At 45.5% G+C, this 21,669-nt stretch overlaps 1 protein-coding gene across 2 annotated transcripts; it reads right to left on the bottom strand.

The window, feature by feature from the left end:
• Positions 1-2,783: 2,783 nt before the first annotated feature.
• LOC129695132 (oocyte zinc finger protein XlCOF19-like) lies at positions 2,784-21,669 on the bottom strand. Of its 2 annotated transcripts, XM_055631897.1 has the most exons (3): positions 21,513-21,669; positions 15,406-16,084; positions 2,784-3,683 (listed from the first exon to the last, which is right to left on the bottom strand). In XM_055631897.1, exons 2-3 carry the CDS (start codon positions 16,018-16,020, stop codon positions 3,537-3,539), a joined length of 762 nt encoding a protein of 253 aa, XP_055487872.1. In that variant the 5' UTR covers positions 16,021-16,084; positions 21,513-21,669; the 3' UTR covers positions 2,784-3,536. The 2 variants fall into 2 exon arrangements, with proteins under 2 accessions (XP_055487872.1, XP_055487871.1); XM_055631896.1 differs by lacking the exon at positions 2,784-3,683 and having other exon boundaries at positions 6,954-16,084.

Genomic DNA, 21,669 nt, shown 5'->3' on the forward strand with positions numbered 1-21,669 from the left:
GTGGTGGAGGCAGGTTCGTTTTTATCATTTAAACATAAATTGGATAGTTATATGGATGGGAAGGGAATGGAGGGTTATGGTCTGAGCGCAGGTATATGGGACTAGGGGAGATTATGTGTTCGGCACGGACTAGAAGGGTCGAGATGGCCTGTTTCCGTGCTGTAATTGTTATATGGTTATATGGTTATAGTTGTACAGGGTCTTGGTGAGACAACACCTGGAGTATTGTGTACAGTTTTGGTCTCCTAATCTGAGGAAAGACATTCTTGCCATAGAGGGAGTACAGAGAAGGTTCACCAGACTGATTCCTGGGATGGCAGGACTTTCATATGAGGAAAGACTGGATAGACTGGGCTTGTACACGTTGGAATTCAGAAGACTGAGGGGGGATCTTATAGAAACTTACAAAATTCTTAAGGGGTTGGACAGGCTAGATGCAGGAAGATTATTCCCGATGTTGGGGAAGTCCAGAACTAGGGGTCACAGTTTAAGGATAAGAGGGAAGACTTTTATGACCGAGATGAGGAAATCATTTTTTACACAGAGAGCGGTGAATCTGTGGAATTCTCTGCCACAGAAGGTAGTTGAGGCCAGTTCATTGGCTATATTTAAGAGGGAGTTAGATGTGGCCCTTGTGGCAAAAGGGATCAGAGGGTATGGAGAGAAGGCAGGGATGGGATACTGAGTGGGATGATCAGCCATGATCATATCAAATGGCGATGCAGGCTCGAAGGGCCGAATGGCCTACTCCTGCACCTATTTTCTATGTTTCTATGTACTCTCTAGTCCCTGCCTGTGCCCCTCATAACCGTGACCCACTTGCTTGCCTCCTGTGGTCTTGGAGTGACCACCTCTGTGTAACTCCTCTCTATGACTTCTTCGCTCTCCCTGACTAGACGGAGGTCATCGAGCTGCTGCTCCAGGTTCCTAATACGGTCCCTTAGGAGCCCCATCTCGACACACCTGGCGCAGATGTGGACGTCTGGAAGGTTATTACATTCCTTGACCTCCCACATCTGACATCCAGAACAGTAAACTGCCCTGGCCGTCATTCTCCCCCCTTGCCTAGGATACAATACAATACAAAGTACAATACAATACAAACTGCTGGAAGAAATCAGCAGGGATCTGTCTCCCAAGCAGCTGCTCCCCCTTGTCCGCTTCCACCAATCAGCGGCTTTCTCAAGCCCACTTCCGCTCCTCCCTCTGCAACTGCTCCAACAGCTCTTGGGCCTCTGTAAAAAACAAGCCCCGCGCTCGGGGTTTAACCCTACTGCCCGGACGTTGCTCCTCCCTCTGCAACCGCTCCAACAGCTCTTGGGCCTCTGTAAAAAACAAGCCCCGCGCTCGGGGTTTAACCCTACTGCTCGGACGTTGCTCCTCCCTCTGTGACCACTCCAACGGCTCCTGGACCTCTGTAAAAAACAAGCCCCGCGCTCGGGGTTTAACCCTACTGCTCGGACGTTGCTCCTCCCTCTGCGACCACTCCAACAGCTCTTCGGCCCTGTAAAAAACAAGCCCCGTGCTCGGGTTTGAAGCTCCTGGTTGAAGCTACTATACATGAACCCGAGCGCCAGAATATTATCCAATCACATACTTTCATCTAAATTTTACTTATTTTGGGGCAATAGACAAGGATGCGCTCTCTCCCCGAAGCTATTTGCATGAGCCATAGAACCACTTGCCGAGAGTATCAGGTCCCACCCAGGCATATACAGATACAATACTAGACATACTAATAACTAAATTTCCCTTTATGCAGCCAATTATACATTATACATTACTAATCCCTGAACTCGTATCCCAAATTTACTATCCATTATAGACCAATTCGGCACCTTCTCTGGCTACAGTATTAATTGGAATAAAAGCAGAATTATGCCAATAAATGAACAAGACATCACCCGGCTCCAACTGTTCCCTTTTAGACTTGTTACTGACAAATTCAGATATCTCGGAGTTTACATTACCAGGAAATATTCCCTCCTGTTTAAAACAAATTTCCCTCCATTAATCACAAAACTTCATACTTATATTCAATTATGGAAAACACTGCCTATTTCCCTCCTCGGCAGATTGAATGCCTTAAGGGGAATTTTTCTCCCGCAGCTTTTATATTTATTTCAGACAGTACCGATATATCTTCTCAAATCTTTTTTCAAAAAAATTGATTCCATTGTTAATAACTTCATTTGTGACTACAAAAGCCACCGAATACATTAGCGACACCTGTACAAATCCAAAGAGAATGGAGGACTAGCCTTACCCAATTTCCTCTTACTATTGGGCAACACATATTAAAACCATCATCTTCTGGTTGGATGATTCACACCTACAGGCAAACTGGCTAAACATGGAAAGAGAAGATTGCTTGCCTTTCTCCATAGGTTCGATTGTCCTGTCTCCAATACCCCTGAATAAGTCAATGTACGATCATAACCCTATAATACATGGTACTTTTCGTATCTGGAAACAGTTGAAGTTCAGTCTCAAATTGAGAGACACGTCTCTCCTTCTTCCTATTGCAAACAATCCCTCTTTTAAACCCTCTACTTTAGATGGTGTTTTCACCCAATGGAAGAACAAGGGAATCAACACTGTGGGAGACCTGTATTGGAATGGGACGTTTTCCTCCTTCCAAGTGACGCAGGAGAAATACAATCTGAACACTAATGATTCTTTCAGATATCCCCAGGTTGGGGACTATGTGAAAACATACATACATGTTGAAGAAGAAAGATGCTGGAAAATCGAAGTTAGACAAAAATGCTGGATAAACTCAGTTGTTCAAGTTCAAGTGAGTTTATTGTCATGTGTCGATTATAGGACAATGAAATTCTTGCTTTGCTTCAGCACACGAAACAAAGTAGGCATTTACTACAAAACAGATCAGTGTGTCATATACCGTAATATAAATATATACACACATGAATAAATAAACTGATAGTGCAAATAACAGATAATTGGTTATTAATAATCATTTTGTCCAAGCCAGGTTTAATAGCCTGATGGCTGTGGGGAAGTAGCTATTCCTGAACCTGGATGTTGCAGTCTTCAGGCTCCTGAACCTTCTACCTGAAGGTAGCAGGGAGATAAATGTGTGGCCAGGATGGTGTGGGTCTTTGATGATACTGCCAGCCTTTTTGTGGCAACGACTACGATACATCCCCTCGATGGAAGGAAGGTCAGAGCCGATGATGGACTGGGCAGTTTTTGTGCTACTTTTTGTAGTCTTTTCCTTTCCAGGGCGCTCAAGTTGCCGAACCAAGCCACGATGCAACCGGTCAGCATGCTCTCTACTGTGCACCTGTAGAAGTTAGAGAGAGTCCTCCTTGACAAACCGACTCTCCCTAATCTTCTCAGGAAGTAGAGGCGCTGATGAGCTTTCTTGATAATTGCATTAGTGTTCTCGGACCAGGAAAGATCTTCAGAGATGTGCACGCCCAGGATTTTGAAGCTCTTGACCCTTTCAACCATCGACCCGTTAATATAAACGGGGCTGTGGGTACCCATCCTACTCCTTCCAAAGTCCACAATCAGTTCCTTGGTTTTGCTGGTGTTGAGGGCCAGGTTATTGTGCTGGCACCATATGGACAGTTGCTTGATCTCTCTTCTATACTCTGACTCATCCCCTTGATGGAGTTTGCACTGTGACTGGCTACACAGTAGGTGTGGTAACATCTCTGAAGCAAAGGAAATGGGCAACGTTTCAGGCTGAAACCCTTCCTGAGACTGATGTGAGGGTGGGGGTGTGGCAAGAAGAAAGGAAGAGGAGGAGCCAGAGGGCTGAGGGAGAGCTGAGAAGGGGAGGAGACAGTAAGGACTACCTGAAATTAGAGAAGTCAATGTTCATTCTGCTGGCGTACAAACTGCCCAAGCGAAATATGATGTCCAATTTCCTGTGCTCTTTACTCTGGCCATGGAGGAGGCCCAGGACAGAAAGGTCTGATTTGGAATGGGAGGGGGAGTTGCAGTGATGATCCACCAGGAGATCAGGTTGGTTAATGCGGACCTAGCCGAGGTGTCCGGCGAAGCGATCGCCAAGCCTACGCTTGGTCTCACCGATGTAGATCAGCTGACATCTAGAGCAGCGGATGCAATAGATGAGGTTGTAGGAGATGCAGGTGAACCTCTGCCGCACCTGGAAAGACTGCTTGGGTCCTTGAATGGAATCAAGAGGGGGAGGTAAAGCGATAAGTGTAGCACTTCTTGTAATTGCAAGGGAAAGTGCCCGGAGGGGGGGTGGTTCGGGTGGGAAGGGACGAATGAACCAGGGAGTTACGAAGAGATTGGTCTCTATAGAAAGCAGACGGGGAGAAGATGGGAAGATGTGGCAAGTGGTGGGGTCACGTTGGAGGTGGCGAAAATGACGGATTATTTGTTGTACGTGATGAGATTGATACCCTGTGACACTGCTCTCTCCCAATCCCCCCCCCACTCGTAACAAGGCCAGAGTCCCCCTAGTCCTCACCTTCCACCCCACCAGTCATCATGTGCAACAAATAATCCTCCATCATTTTCACCATCTCCGAAAACCAAACTACACAAAGAGTGTTTCCCCTCTTTGTGATAAGGGTCAGTTCCAAGAGGCCACCGTAACCCAGTTTTGTACTCTATACAAAAATAGAACGTGTTTGGATAGTATTCATTGGATAGAAAGAATTCAGCGTCCTCTCCAATATACTGAAAATCCCATTAGAGCCAGACTCAAAACCGATAATACTGGGAATATCAGAGGCATGTAGTAAATTCCAATTTAAGTTTAAATTTAAGAGGCATGTAGTAAAAACCTGGAGTATTGCGTACAGTTTTGGTCTCCAAATCTGAGGAAGGAATATTGCCATAGAGGGAGTGCAGTACGGTTAGACTGATTCCTGGGATGTCAGGACTGTCTTTCAGTTTATACTCTCTAGAATTTTTGAGAGGGGATCTTATAGAAACTTACAAAATTCTTAAGGGGTTCTAGATGCAGGAAGAATGTTAGGGAAGTCCAGGACAAGGGGTCAACAGCTTAGGATCAAGTGGAAATCCTTTAAAACCGAGATGAGAAGAACTTTTTTCACGCAGAGAGTGGTGAATCTCTGGAACTCTCTGCCACAGAGGGTAGTTGAGGCCACATTGGCTATATTTAAGAGGGAGTTAGATGTGGCCCTTGTGGCTAAGGGGATCAGGGGGTATGGAGAGAAGGCAGGTACGGGATACTGAGTTGGATGATTTAAACCTAATTTCTATGTTTCTATGTTTCTAAATTGACTGTTTTTCAGCGTTTTTCATACTTAAATTCTGGAAAAAGGCTGCAGTTCCTCCTGTGAAGATGTGGATTACAGAAATGACACACATTACATCAAGAGAGAATTAGGTTCATCTTGAATGATAAACCAGAATTTTTTTTTGCAAATATGGTCACGTTTTATTGATTTTCTAGAGCAACACAATAGTTGAAAACAAATTGGAAATTACTCGTAGGGCTGAGTGAGCGGCTGTCTGGGTGGGTCAACCCTTTTCTTTTTTCTCTCTTTTCAATTTAATGTCTTTTTTTTGGAAAATTTAAGAATTGAAGCTGTTCACAAAGCTGTAAAACTGCCAATTGTTTTTTTTTGTACAAATGCTTCATAAAATAAATATTAAAACAATATATAAAAGAACAGAATTTTGTTAGACGCACAGAATCTCTTGCCCAGAGTGAGAGAATCGAGGACCAGAGGACATGGATTCAATGTGAAGGGGAAAAGATTTAATACGAATCTGAGGGGTAATTTAACAACAGAGGGTGGTGGGTGTATGGAACAAGCTGCCAGAGGAGGTGGTTGAGGCTGGGACTATCCCAACATTTAAGAAACAGTTATAGGAAGGTACATTGATAGGACATGGATAGGAGGGAAATGGACCAGATGCAGGCAGGTGGGACTAGTGGAGTCAGGACATGTTGGTCGGTGTGGGCAAATTGGGCCGAAGGTCCTGTTTCCACACTGTATCATTCTATGCCTCTAACACGAGGTGCTGCAGTAACTCGGCGAATCAGGCAGCATCTGTGGAGAACATGGATAGGTAACGTTTCATATAGTGCTGGAGTAACTCAGCAGGTCAACTGTTTTGGAGTAAGGGGGGGGGGGGGTGTGTTTTGGAGTAAGGGGGAACTGTACAAAAGGGACGGATTGCATCTTAACAGGTGGGGGAACCAGCATTCTGGCAGGCAGGTTTGCCACAGCCTCACGGGTGGTTTTAAACTGAATAAGGGGGGTGGGGTGTCAAATGGGATAGTCGAGGACGGAGTTAAAGGGAAAGAGAGTAAAGGGATGGTTAATGACCCCAGAATTAACAGGAAAGGAAGCTCACAAAGGGATAGGAGCGTATGGCCAAGTGTAATAGGGATCGATGTGAAAGGTGAGATGCGTAAGGAATTAAAAGTATTGTATAGTATTGTATTCAAATTTATTGTCATTGTCTCAATTTGATAGGAATGCGCAAAGTATAAGAAGTAAAGTAGATGAGCTTGAGGCTCAGTTAGAGGTTGGTAGATATGACATTGTGGGGATTACTGAGACGTGGCTGCAGGAGGATCGGGCCTGGGAACTTAATATTCAGGGTTATACATCCTATAGAAAGGACAGGCAGGTGGGCAGAGGAGGTGGGGGGTAGCTCTGCTGGTGAGGGATGGAATTCAGTCCCTTGCGAGGGGAGACATAGGGACTGACGTTGTAGAATCACTGTGGATTGAGTTGAGGAATTGTAAAAGCAAGAAGACACTAATTGGTGTTATTTACAGACCCTCAAATAGTAGCCCGGATGTAGGGTGTAAGTTGCAGCAGGAGTTAAAACTGGCATGTAACAAAGGTAATGCCACTATGGTGATGGGGGTTTCAATATGCAGGTAGACTGGGAAAATTAGGTTGGTTCAGGACCCCAAGAAAGAGAGTTTGTAGAATGCCTCCGAGATGGATTTTTAGAGCAGCTTGTAATGGAGCCGACCAGAGAAAAGGTAATTCTGGATTTAGTGTTGTCCAATGAACCAGATATGATAAGAGAACTTGAGGTAAAGGAACCGCTCGGAGGTAGTGATCATAACATGATTAGTTTTAATCTGCAATTTGAGGAGAAAGTTAAATCGGAAGTGTCAGTGTTGCAGTTGAACAAAGGGGACTATGAAGGCATGAGAGGGGAGCTGGCCAAGGTAGACGGGAAAGAGATCCTAGCAGGAATGACGGTGGAACAGCAATGTCAGGAAATTCTGGGCATAATCCGGAAGACGCAAGATTATTTCATTCCAAAAAGGAAGAAACATTTCAAGGGGAGTAGGAGGCAACCGTGGTTGACAAGAGACGTTAGGGATAGAATAAAACTAAAAGAAAAGATGTATAACACAGCAAAGAGTAGCCGGAAGCCAGAGGACTCGGAAACTTTCATAGGACAAAAGTAGGAAACAAAACGGGCAATACGGGCTGCAAAGATGAAGTATGAAGGGAAGCTGGCCAGGAAGCTGGGTCCACTGTTGTTTGTCATGTACATCAATGATCTCGATGATGGGGTGGTAAATTGGTTTAGTAAGTATGCAGATGATACTAAGATAGGTGATGTTGTGGATAATGAAGTAGATTTCCAAAGTCTACAGAGAGATTTAGGCCATTTGGAAGAATGGGTTGAAAGATAGCAGATGGAGTTTAATGCTGATAAGTGTGAGGTGCTACATCTTGGCAGGACAAATCAAAATAGGATGTACATGGTAAGTGTCATTAGAAACGGGAATAGTCCCCGAGGATTGGCGTACTGCGCATGTTGTTCCATTGTTTAAAAAGGGTTCTAAGAGTAAACCTAGCAATTATAGACCTGTTAGTTTGACGTCAGTGGTGGGCAAATTAATGGAAAAGATACTTAGAGATAATATATATAAGCATCTAGATAAACAGGGTCTGATTAGGAACAGTCAACATGGATTTGTGCCTGGAAGGTCATGTTTGACTAATCTTCTTGAATTTTTTGAAGAGGTTACTAGGGAAATTGACGAGGGTAAAGCAGTGGATGTTGTCTATATGGACTTTAGTAAGGCCTTTGACAAGGTTCCTCATGGAAGGTTGGTTAAGAAGGTTCAACTGTTGGGAATAAATGCAGGAATAGCAAGATGGATTCAACAGTGGCTGAATGGGAGAAGCCAGAGGGTAATGGTGGATGGCTGTTTATCGGGTTGGAGGCAGGTGACTAGTGGGGTGCCTCAGGGATCTGTGTTGGGTCCTTTGTTGTTTGTCATGTACATCAATGATCTGGATGAAGGTGTGGTAAATTGGATTAGTAAGTATGCAGATGATACCAAGATAGGGGGTGTTGTGGATAATGAAGAGGATTTCCAAAGTCTACAGAGTGATTTAGGCCATTTGGAAAAATGGGCTGAAAGATGGCAGATGGAGTTTAATGCTGATAAATGTGAGGTGTTACACCTTGGCAGGACAAATCAAAATAGGACGTACATGGTAAATGGTAGGGAATTGAAGAATACAGTTGAACAGAGGGATCTGGGTATAACCGTGCATAGTTCCTTGAAGGTGGAATCTCATATAGATAGGGTGGTAAAGAAAGCTTTTGGTATGCTAGTCTTTATAAATCAGAGCATTGAGTATAGAAGCTGGGATGTAATGTTAAAATTGTACAAGGCATTGGTGAGACCAAATCTGGAGTATGGTGTACAATTTTGGTCGCCCAATTATAGGAAGGATGTCAACAAAATAGAGAGTACAGAGGAGATTTACTAGAACGTTGCCTGGGTTTCAACAACTAAGTTACAGAGATAGGTTGAATAAGTTAGGTCTTTATTCTCTGGAGCACAGAAGGTTAAGGGGGGACTTGATAGAGGTCTTTAAAATGATGAGAGGGATAGACAGAGTTGATGTGGACAAGCTTTTCCCTTTGAGAATAGGGAAGATTCAAACAAGAGGACATGACTTCAGAATTAAGGGACAGAAGTTTAGGGGTAATATGAGGGGGAACTTCTTTACTCAGAGAGTGGTAGCGGTGTGGAATGAGCTTCCAGTGGAAGTGGTGGAGGCAGGTTCATTGGTATCATTTAAAAATAAATTGGATAGGCATATGGATGAGAAGGTAATGGAGGGTTATGGTATGAGTGCAGGCAGGTGGGACTAGGGGGAAAAAAAATTTGTTCGGCACGGACTTGTAGGGCCGAGATGGCCTGTTTCCGTGCTGTAATTGTTATATGGTTATAAATGGTAGCGAATTGAGGAATGCAGTTGAACAGAGGGATCTAGGAATAACTGTGCATAGTTCCCTGAAGGTGGAATCTCATGTAGATAGGGTGGTAAAAAAAGCTTTTGCTGTGCTAGCGTTTATAAATCAGAGCATTGAGTATAGAAGTTGGGGTGTAATGTTAAAATTGTACAAGGCATTGGTGAGATCAATTCTGGAGTATGGTGTACAATTTTGGTCGCCCAATTATAGGAAGGATGTCAACAAAATAGAGAGAGTACAGAGGAGATTTACTAGAATGTTGCCTAGGTTTCAGCAACTAAGTTACACAGAAAGGTTGAATAAGTTAGGTCTTTATACTTTGGAGCGCAGAAAGTTAAGGGGGGGACTTGATAGAGGTCTTTAAAATGATGAGAGGGATAGACAGAGTTGACGTGGATAAGCTTTTCCCATTGAGAGTAGGGAAGATTCAAACAAGAGGACATGACTTCAGAATGAAGGGACAGAGGTTTAGGGGTAACATGAGGGGGAACTTCTTTACTCAGAGAGTGGTAGCTGTGTGGAATGAGCTTCCAGTGGAAGTGGTGTAGGCAGGTTCGATTTTATCATTTAAAACTAAATTGGATAGGTATATGGATGGGAAAGGAATGGAGGGTTATGGTCTGAGTGCAGGTAGATGGGACTAAGGGAAAATAAGTGTTCGGCACGGACTTGTAGGGCCGAGATGGCCTGTTGTAATTGTTATATGGTTATATTTAAGAGGGAGTTAGATGTGGCTCTTGTGGCTAATGGGATCAGGGGGTATGGAGAGAAGGCAGGTACGGGATACTGAGTTGGATGATCAGCCATGATCATACTGAATGGCGGTGCAGGCTCGAAGGGCCGAATGGCCTACTCCTGCACCTATTTTCTATGTTTCTATGAATATAAAGAAGGACAGTAGAAGCTTCTTTACATATGTTATGGGGAAAAGAATAGCAAAGTGAAATGTGGGTCCCTTGAAGGCAGACGGGTGAAATTATTATGGGCACCAAGGAAATGGCAGAAGAGTTGAACAGGTAATTTGGATCTGTCTTCACTAAGAAAGACACAAACAATCTCCCAGATGTACTGGAGGACAGAGGATCTAAGGGGGTAGAGGAACTGGAAGAAATTTTCATTAGGCGAGAAATAGTATTGGGTAGGCTAATGGGACTGAAGGATGATAAATCCCCTGGACCTGATGGTCTGCATCCCAGGGTCCTCAGGGAGGTGGCTCTAGAAATAGTGGATGCATTGCTGATCATTTTCCAATCTTCAATAGATTCAGGACCAGTTCCTGTGGATTGGAGGATAAGGTTATCCCACTTTTCAAGAAAGGAGCGAGAGAGAAAACGGGGAATTACAGACCAGTTAGCCTGACTTTGGTGGTGGGAAAGATGCTGGAGTCAGTTATTAATGAGGTAATAATGGGGCATTTGGATAGCAGTAAAAGGATTAGTCCAAGTCAACATGGATTTATGAAAGGGAAATCATGCTTGACTAATCTTCTGGAATTTTTTGAGGATGTGACAAGTAAAATGGATGAAGGGGTGCCAGTGGATGTAGTATATCTAGACTTTCAGAAAGTCTTTGATAAGGTCCCACATGGGAGACTGGTGACTAAAATTAGAGCACATGGTATTGGGGGTCGGGTGTTGACATGGATAGAAAATTGGTTGGCAGACCGGAAGCAAAGAGTAGGAGTGAACGGGTCCTTTTCAGAATGGCAGGCAGTGGCGAATGGATTGCCCCAAGGCTTGGTGTTGGGGCCGCAACAATTTACCATATATATTTATGATTTGGAAGAGGGAATTAGGAGCAACATAAGCAAGTTTACAGATGACACAAAGGTGGGTGGCAGTGTGAACTGTGAAGAGGATATTAGGAGGTTGCAGGGTGAGTGAGTGGGCAGATGCGTGGCAGATGCAGTATAACATAGATAAATGTGAGGTTATCCACTTTGGCAGCAAAAACAAAGGGGCAGATTATTATCTCAATGGGGTTAGGTTAGGTAAGGGGGAGGTACAGCAAGACCTGGGTGTCCTTGTACACCGGTCACTGAAAGTTGGCATGCAGGTACAGCAGGCAGTGAAGAAAGCTAATGGAATGTTGGCCTTCATAACAAGAGGATTTCAGTATAGGAGTAAAGAGGTTCTTCTGCAGTTGTATAGGGCTCTGGTGAGACCACATCTGGAGTATTGTGTAGTTTTGGTCTCCTAATTTGAGGAAGGGCATCCTTGTGATTGAAGCAGTGCAGCGTAGGTTCACGAGATTGATCCCTGGGATGGCGGGGACTGTCATACGAGGAAAGATTGAAAAGACTAGGCTTGAATTCACTGGAGTTTAGAAGGATGAGGGGGTTCTTATAGAAACATATATTATTATAAAAGGACTGGACAAGCTAGATGCAGGAAAAATGTTCCCAATGTTGGGTGAGTCCAGAACCAGGGGCCACAGTCTTAGAATAAAGGGGAGGTCATTTAAGACTGAGGTGAGAAACAACTTTTTCACCCAGAGTTGTGAATGTATGGAATTCCCTGCCACACAGGGCAGTGCAGGCCAAGTCACTGGATGGATTTCAGAGAGAGTTAGATACTCTAGGGGCTAGTGGAGTCAAGGGATATTGGGAGAAGGCAGGCACGAGTTATTTATAGGGGATGATCTGCCATAATCACAATGAATGGCGATGCTGGCTCGAAGGGCCGAATGGTCACTTGGTTCGGAAAAAGAGAGAGATCTACAATAATTATAGGCAGCATGTAGTAAATGAGGTGCTTGAGGTGTATAAAAAATGTAAAAAGAATCTTAAGAAATAAATTTGAAAAGCTAAAAGATATGAGGTTGCTTTGGCAAGTAAGGTGAAACTAAATCCAAAGGGTTTCTACAGCTATATTAATAGCAAAAGGATAACGAGGGATAAAATTGGTCCATTAGAGAGTCAGAGTGGACAGCTATCTGCAGAGCCAAAAGAGATGGGGCAGATATTGAACAATTTCTTTTCTTCAGTATTCACCAAGGAGAAGGATATTGCATTATGTGAGGTAAGGGAAACAAGTAGAGTCGCCATGGAAACTATGAGATTCAAAGAAGAGGAAGTACCGACACTTTTGAAAAATATAAAAGTGGATAAGTCTTCAGGTCCTGGCAGGATATTCCCTAGGACATTGAGGGAAGTTAGTGTAGAAAAAGCAGGGGCTATGACAGAAATATTTCAAATATCATTAGAAACGGGAATAGTGCCGGAGGATTGGCGTACTGCACATGTTGTTCCATTGTTTAAAAAGGGTTCTAAGAGTAAACCTAGCAATTATAGACCTGTTAGTTTGACGTCAGTGGTGGGCAAATTAATGGAAAGGATACTTAGAGATAATATAGATAAGTATCTGGATAAACAGGTTCTGATTAGAAACAGTCAACATGGATTTGTGCCTGGAAGGTCATGTTTGACTAATCTTCTTGAATTTTCTGAAGAGATTACTAGGGAAATTGATGAGGGTAAAGCAGTGGATGTTGTCTATATGGACTTCAGTAAGGCCTTTGACAAGGTTCCTCATGGAAGGTTGGTTAAGAAGCTTCAATTGTTGGGTATTAATAGTGGAGTAGCAAGATGGATTCAACAGAGATAGGTTGAATAAGTTAGGTCTTTATTCTCTGGAGCGCAGAAGGTTAAGGGGGGACTTGATAGAGGTCTTTAAAATGATGAGAGGGATGGACAGAGTTGATATGGACAAGTTTTTCCCTTTGAGAATAGGGAAGATTCAAACAAGAGGACATGACTTCAGAATTAAGGGACAGAAGTTTAGGGGTAATATGAGGGGGAACTTCTTTACTCAGAGAGTGGTAGCGGTGTGGAATGAGCTTCCAGTGGAAGTGGTGGAGGCAGGTTCGTTGGTATCATTTAAAAATAAATTGGATAGGCATATGGATGAGAAGGGAATGGAGGCTTATGGTATGAGTGCAGGCAGGTGGGACTAAGGGAAAAAAAGTTGTTCGGCACGGAGATGGCCTGTTTCCGTGCTGTAATTGTTATATGGTTATATGGTTGTTAATGGGAGATGCCAGAGAGTAATGGTGGATGGCTGTTTGTCAGGTTGGAGGCCGGTGACTAGTGGGGTGCCTCAGGGATCTGTGTTGGGTCCACTGTTGTTTGTCATGTACATCAATGATCTGGATGATGGTGTGGTAAATTGGATTAGTAATTATGCAGATGATACTAAGATAGGTGGTCTTCTGGATAATGAAGTAGATTTTCAAAGTCTACAGAGTGATTTAGGCCATTTGGATGGGGTGGGCTGAAAGATGGCAGATGGAGTTTAATGCTGATAAGTGTGAGGTGCTATATCTTGGTAGGACAAATCAAAATAGGATGTACATGGTAAATTATAGAGAATTGAGGAATGCAGTTGAACAGAGGGATCTATGAATAACTGTGCATAGTTCCCTGAATGAAGGTGGAATCTCATGTAGATAGGGTGGTAAATAAAGCTTTTGGTGTGCTGGCCTTTATAAATCAGAGCATTGAGCATAGAAGTTGGGATGTAATGTTAAAATTGTACAAGGCATTGGTTAGGTCAACTCTGGAGTATGGCATACAATTTTGGTTGCCTAATTATAGGAAGGATGTCAACAAAATAGAGGGAGTACAGAGGAAATTTACTAGAATGTTGCCTGGGTTTCAGCAACTAAGTTACAGAGAGAGGTTGAACAAATTAGGTCTTTATTCTTGGGAGCGCAGAAGGTTAAGGGGGGACTTGATAGAGGTCTTTAAAATGATGAGAGGGATAGACAGATTTGACGTGGATAAGCTTTTCCCATTGCGAGTAGGGAAGATTCAAACAAGAGGACATGACTTGAGAATTAAGGGACAGAAGTTTAGGGGTAACATAAGGGAGAACTTCTTTACCCAGAGAGTGCAAGCTGTGTGGAATGGGCTTCCAGTGGAAGTGATGGAGTTCAATTTTATCATTTAAAAATAAATTGGACAGCTATATGGACGGGAAAGGAATGGAGGGTTATGGTCTGAGTGCAGGTAGATGGGAAAAAGGGAAAATAAGTGTTTGGCACGGACTTGAAGGGCCGAGATGGCCTGTTTCCGTGCTGTAATTGTTATATGGTTATATGGCCTCCTCATGCACCTATTTTCTATGTTTCTATGTCAGACAGCATCTGTGGCGAACATGAATAGGTGATGTTTCACAAAGTGCCGCAGTGACTCAGCGGGTCAGGCAGCATTTGTGGAGAACATGGATAGGTGACATTTAAGGTCGGGACCCTTCTTCAGAATGACACTATGTTAACAGATGAGGGGGTGATCGGCAGATGAGTGAAGTAAGTGATAGAGGCAAGATAAAAGGGAGTGATATCAGGAGAGAGCAATGTATATGTGCAGCTTTAAGGACATTGGTCAGGTAGCATTTGGAGTATTGCATACAGTTCTGGTCACTCCATTACAGGACTGATGTGGAGTCTTTGGGGAAGGTGCAGAGATGGTTCACCAGGATGGTTTAAAAACAAGGAACTGCTGATACTGGTTTACAAAAAAGGACACATAACGCTGGAGTAACTCAGAGGAACAGGCAGCATATCTGGAGGGAACTAATGGGTGTCGTTTCGGGGCGAGACTGAGGAGGGTCTCGACCAGAAACGTTACCCATTCCTTCCAGCATTTTGTGTTTACCTGAACGGCGCCTATCCACGTGGAGGTGTGCCAGCACGCTGGAAGAGCGGGCAAAGGCCTTGCCACAGAGTGGGTAGGTGAAGGGGCGCTCACCGCTGTGGGTACCCCGGTGCTGCCACAGGCTGGACATGCAGGTGAAACCCTTGCCACACTCAGCGCACACAAAGGGTCTCTCTCTGGTGTGTATCCGCTGCTGCTCCCGCAGCCCCCATGCTCTCTTGTCACAGTGGGAGCAGCTGCTCGCCGGCGTGGGACTTCCGGTGCTGCCGCAACCCCCGCGAACTGTCAAACGACTCACCACAGTACGGGCAGTCGTAGGGCTGGCCACTGGTGTGCACGTGCTGGTGAGACAGGGCGTGGGAGTCCATGGCAAAGCGCTCTCCACGCACCGGGGTGGGGACGGGACGTTTGCCGGCGTGCACCCGCTGGTGGTACAGCAGCCTGGTGGAACTGGTGAAGCCCTTGCCGCACTGGGTACAGGTGTAGGGGCGCTCGCCGGTGTGGGTGCGCTGGTGTACCTGCAGGTTGCTGGACTTAGTGAAGCCCTTGCCGCACTGGGCGCAGGTGTAGGGACGCTCGCCGGTGTGGGTCCGCTGGTGATCCATCAGGCTGCTGGACTGGGTGAATCTCTTGCCGCACTGGACGCAGGTGAAGGGGCGCTCGCCAGTGTGGGTTCGCTGGTGCTGCAGCAGGTTGCAGGACTGGTTGAAGCCTTTGCTGCAGTAGCTGCAGGTGTAGGGCCGCTCCCCGGTGTGCAGGCGCCTGTGCACCTTCAGGTCCTTGGGTGACTTGAAGCCTTTGCCGCAGTCGGAGCAGTTGAAGGGCCGCTCACTGCTGTGCACCCACCGGTGCTCCCGCAGCCCCGTCAAATGGGCAAAGTTCTTGCCGCATGTGGAGCAGCCATAGGGCTTCTCGCCCGTGTGCACTCGCTGGTGGATCTTCAGGTCACTCGCCGCCTTGAAGCTCTTGTCGCACCTCAAGCAGTCGAAAGGGCGTTCTCCCGTGTGAACCCTCCGGTGGGTCTCCAGGTGGCTCGGGCACCAACAGGCCTTGCCACACACGTCACACACACAACGCTTCTTCTTCTTCTGCCCCGTCATGTGGTCCTCCACCAGGGGGGGGCTCACCGGCATCCTGGCCACCCTCAATGGCCACTCTCGTCCCTGTCTCTTCGTCCACAGCAATGGCTCCTAAACCCTGCAGGAGGGGATGACAGAGGGTCAACAAGCTGGCAAACAGGACATTACTGAACATTGCTGGAGCTTGAAGGGGGAAGGAAGGGCAGGGTGTGAGGGAGGTGGAGGGGGAGGGAAGCAGAGATCAAGGAGGGGGTGCATCGCAGGCTCTCGCCACCAGGGGTGCTGCAGTTGGAGGACCAGAGACGGCGCACTGCAGTCTGCCGCCAACAGGGAGGCAGAGGGGGTGGGAGGGGGAAGGAGTGGAGAGGTGGCAAGTGGGAAGGGGAATGAGGACAGTGGAAGTGAGGGGAAGGTGAGAAGGTAGGAGAGTAAGGGCAGAGGGTGGTGGAAAAGGGGTGAGGGGGAGAAGGGAGGGGGTGAGGTGAGGAAGAAGGGGGGGCGGCCCTGACGTGACGTACTCCCGCACCACACAAGCACGACGCACACGACAGGCGCCCTGACGTCACGGTGCGGACTGCCGGCACCAAAGATCCTATAGCAATCAAGATAGATCACTCGACGAAAAATACGTAGTACGGTCATGGGCAGATTCATGGGTAATTTTCGGGCCCATTTCCATAGCAGGCTTCCGTCTCCGCACAAAAGATCCCATAGGATACTAGTGCAGAGACGGAAGCCGGTTACAGAAACATCCTCGTAGAAATAAGTTATTTGGGAAAAGTCTTCCCATTTTCAACATTCTCCAAATACAACATTCTCAGTAAAAACCAAATTGGTTTCCTCCCAAAACACTGTACCACTGACCACATTTATACCCTCCACACTCTCATTGAAAAACATGTACACCAAGCGAAAAATGGGAAAATATTTGCCTATTTTATTGACTTTGAGAAAGCATGCGACTTTATTTGTCACGAAGGGCTATATCACAAACTTCTCTGTTATGGTATAGGAGGAAAGTATATGACCTTATCACATCAATGTATCTGAATAATAAGTGTGGCGTTAAAATTGGGTCAATGTATCTGAATAATAAGTGTGGCGTTAAAATTGGGGCAAATGCACTGATCTCTTTGCCCAGAGAAGAGGCGTCCGGCAAGGCTGCAATCTGAGGCCGACAATCTTTAATGTATATATCAGCGATTTGGCAGTAAAGTTGGACCAGAGCACAGCGCCGGGCCTCTGTCTTCTGGACGGAGAGGTAAAATCCCTGTTTTATGCGGATGACTTGGTTCTGCTGTCCCCCACAGAACAGGGACTGCAGCAACAGTTGGACCTACTTGATGAGTACTGCCAAAATTGGGCCCTGGCAGTAAATCTAAAGAAAACCAACGTCATGATTTTTCAGAAAAGACCCAGATGTCAGGAAGATAAATACAAATGTACTCTCAATGGTATCATTATCGAACACACTATGAGCTATAATTACCTTGGTCTAACTGTTGCAGCATCAGGGAGGTTCAACAAGGCAGTGAATGCATTAAAAGAGAAAGCTTGAAGAGCTCTGTATGCAATAAAAAGAATATTCTACAACATCCAAATTCCAATTAAAATCTGCCGTAAAACATTTGACAGTGTAATCCAGCCTATTGTGATTTATGATAGTGAAGTATGGGGTCCGCTCAGTCACCATAACTATATTAAATGGGAAAAACATACAATGGAGGCCCTGCACGCAGAATTTTGTAGGAACATTCTACGTATCCAAAGAAAAACACCAACAAATGCATGTAGGGCAGAATTAGGCAGATACCAACTGATAATGAATATCCAGAAACAACCACTAACTTTTTGGAATCTAGCTCCCCAGTTACCCTCCCGTTTAAAGCCCTTCAAACCCAAAAGGGGAACCCAGAAAAGAGTTCCCTGTGTCAGTTGGTACTGAGACTAACTACCCCTAATCAGTTAAACCCTGACCAGACTCAGATCAATCACAAGTTAGAGTGAACCAAATCATCAAACAATGTAAAGGAAAGTATTTGGAACATTGGGATAAAGAAACCAAAAGCCAAAGCAGATTAGAATGTTACCGTGCCCTAAAAAGAGATTATTAATTGTCAGACTATCTCTCAACTGTTAGAGACATAAAGCAGAGACAGACCCTCACCAAATACAGGTTAAGTGACCACTATTTGGCAGTTGAAAAAGGAAGACGGAAGAAATTCTGGCAACCAAGAGAAAATAGAATATGCGGACACAGTTTGACAGATGAGGTTGAAACAGAGGTGCATTTCCCACTAAAACGCAAAAAAATTGACATAAAAAGGAAAACATACGTTGACAAACTCAGTCTGGCAACCCCCGATTTTAAAGAACAAGATGATATATCAAAACTAAGAATAATAATTGGTGAAGGAAATACAGCACATCTTGGTGCACAATACGTAACAACACGCCTTAACCTGAGAGATGGTGAATGACCAACATGCACATATGCATGCACACACTAATTGACATTAACTGACACGAAGAAATTAATATTGAATTGCTAAACTTGCTATTCTGTTCTACTGCTTACAGCTGCAACAACGTGTAGCAATCAATAAAGGGCTATAGGTATGTTGCGAGTGTATATATATATGTACAGGGGCATATCTAGCCATGCACTGTATACTTGTAATTATATTTATGCATTTTAAATATGTATGTTACGTTTTATACTTTGGCAATATAATGATGTATTTTAGGGAGAGAGGGAGGGGGGGGGAGAGAGAGAGAGAGGGAGAGACTCTGTGCCGACTCCCCCTCCCCTCAGCCCCGACTTTACACCTTTTTAATGTAAAAACCCACTTGAGAACCATGGGTGATTTTTAAATTTGACAGCCAGATTTATCACTTCTGAGACCATTTAGATGCCAAAGGAATCAAGAAAAAACACAGACGATGCCGTACTTTTGATGAAATGCTGTGAGCAAACACGATAATTCCCAATATTTCCAATCTCGATATCTGCACAACCAATGTTCATCAAGCACTTTAGCTGTTGTTGTCCCTTCAGCTCTCGCTTCTATCTACCATAATTTCTCCTCACTTATAGAAGTAGGATAAGTGTCTCTCGCGTTTATTATCGCGTTTGCTCAAGGCAAATAACCTTATCAAATCAATGTATCTGAATAAGTGTGGCGTTAAAATTGAGGACAAATGCACTGATCGGCGGCGGCGGGACCCGGCGCAGGCCCGACCCTTCCAAATGTGAAACCATGCGTGTCACCAGAAAGAGGAATCCAGGCGAAACATCTTACAATATACTTGGTGCCACCCTCGAAGAATCCAAACAAACCAAGTATCTTGGCATCAAATTGCAGAATGATCTGCGTTGGAATGGTCAGACTCATCATGCAACGGTGAAAGCAACAGGTGTCCTAAACTTTCTGAGGCGCAACTTTCATCATTGTTCAACTTCTGTCAAGGAGAAGCTGTATTTCACCCTTGTTAGACCTCATTTGGACCACGTTGCAGCATGGGACCCATACACAGATAAAAACGTCAGTAAGGCCTTTGACAAGGTTCCTCATGGAAGGTTGGTTAAGAAGGTTCAATGGTTGGGTATTAATGGTGGAGTAGCAAGATGGATTCAACAGTGGCTGAATGGGAGATGCCAGAGAGTAATGGTGGATGGTTGTTTGTCAGGTTGGAGGCCAGTGACGAGTGGGGTGCCACAGGGATCTGTGTTGGGTCCACTGTTGTTTGTCATGTACATCAATGATCTGGATGATGGTGTGGTAAATTGGATTAGTAAATATGCAGATGATACTAAGATAGGTGGGGTTGTGGGTAATGAAGTAGAGTTTCAAAGTCTACAGAGAGATTTATGCCAGTTGGAAGAGTGGGCTGAAAGATGGCAGATGGAGTTTAATGCTGATAAGTGTGAGGTGCTACATCTTGGCAGGACAAATCAAAATAGGACGTACATGGTAAATGGTAGGGAATTGAAGAATGTAGGTGAACAGAGGGATCTGGGAATAACTGTGCACAGTTCCCTGAAAGTGGAATCTCATGTAGATAGGGTGGTTAAGAAAGCTTTTGGTGTGCTGGCCTTTATAAATCAGAGCATTGAGTATAGAAGTTGGGATGTAATGTTAAAATTGTACAAGGCATTGGTGAGGCCAATTCTGGAGTATGGTGTACAATTTTGGTCGCCTAATTATAGGAAGGATGTCAACAAAATAGAGAGAGTACAGAGGAGATTTACTAGAATGTTGCCTGGGTTTCAGCAACTAAGTTACAGAGAAAGGTTGGACAAGTTAGGGCTTTATTCTTTGGAGCGCAGAAGGTTAAGGGGGGACTTGATAGAGGTTTTTAAAATGATGAGAGGGATAGACAGAGTTGACGTGGAAAAGCTTTTCCCACTGAGAGTAGGGAAGATTCAAACAAGGGGACATGACTTGAGAATTTAGGGACTGAAGTTTAGGGGTAACATGAGAGGGAACTTCTTTACTCAGAGAGTGGTGGCTGTGTGGAATGAGCTTCCAGTGAAGGTGGTGGAGGCAGGTTCGTTTTTATCATTTAAAAATAAATTGGATAGTTATATGGACGGGAAGGGAATGGAAGGTTATGGTCTGAGCGCAGGTATATGGGACTAGGGGAGAATATGTGTTCGGCACGGACTAGAAGGGTCGAGATGGCCTGTTTCCGTGCTGTAATTGTTATATGGTTATATGGTAAAAACATTTCTTCCATCGAACGTGTCCAAAGACAGGCAGCTCGATTTGTTACTAACACCTATGAGAGAGAAGCGAGTGTCACCAAACTTCTGAATTCTCTGGGGTGGAACCCTCTACAAGACAGACAGACGTGAAACTCACCGTTTGACCTGTTTTTACAAAATGTTAAATGGTCAGCTCGACATAGATTACAAAACCTACATCAACCCCAAACCAATTAGGAGCAGACGAGGGCATTCGATCCAATTTGTGATCCCAGCTACAAAGACAGATGTGTACAGCAATTCGTTCTTCCCCCGCACAATTAAAGCATGGAATAATCTCCACCAAACTATAGTTGCCCAACCAGATGCAACTAAATTTAAAGTAGCACTTTCTTCCCAATAACCCTTTCTGGCTTAATCCCTCCCTTCACCACCTCCAGTTTAAATTCCAGTTGGAATATTTTGGAAACCAAGTAACCAAGAACCAAGGCCCGGCTCCCCGGGCTCCGCCAGCTCCCCCAACCCCAGGCCCCAGGCCCGGCTCCCCGAGCTCCGCCAACCCCAACCCCAGGCCCGGCTCCCCGAGCTCCGCCAACCCCACCCCAGGCCCGGCTCCCCCCCAGGCCCGGCTCCCCGAGCTCCGCCAACCCCAGGCCCAGGCCCGGCTCCCCGGGCTCCGCCAACCCCAACCCCAGGCCCGGCTCCCCGGGCTCCGCCAACCCCAACCCCAGGCCCAGTCACTGTCTCCCGGGTGCGAGGCCGCGGCCTGGACCCCCCGGCACCGAATCCCCAGCCAGCGCGCCCGCCCCGCCCGCCCTGATCCACCGGAGCCTCTCACCGTGTCCGGCCCGGCCCGGCCCGGGTCCTCACTCACTCACTCACTCACTCACTCGCGGCTCATCTCATCCCGCCCGCGCGCTGCCCGTTGCCCCGGAGACGAGAGAGAGAGAGAGAGAGACCGCGCGGCGCAGGGGCCTCAGCCCGGAAATGACGTC

Source organism: Leucoraja erinacea, unplaced genomic scaffold (genome assembly GCF_028641065.1).
Source record: "Leucoraja erinacea ecotype New England unplaced genomic scaffold, Leri_hhj_1 Leri_952S, whole genome shotgun sequence".
Lineage (NCBI taxonomy): Eukaryota > Metazoa > Chordata > Chondrichthyes > Rajiformes > Rajidae > Leucoraja > Leucoraja erinaceus.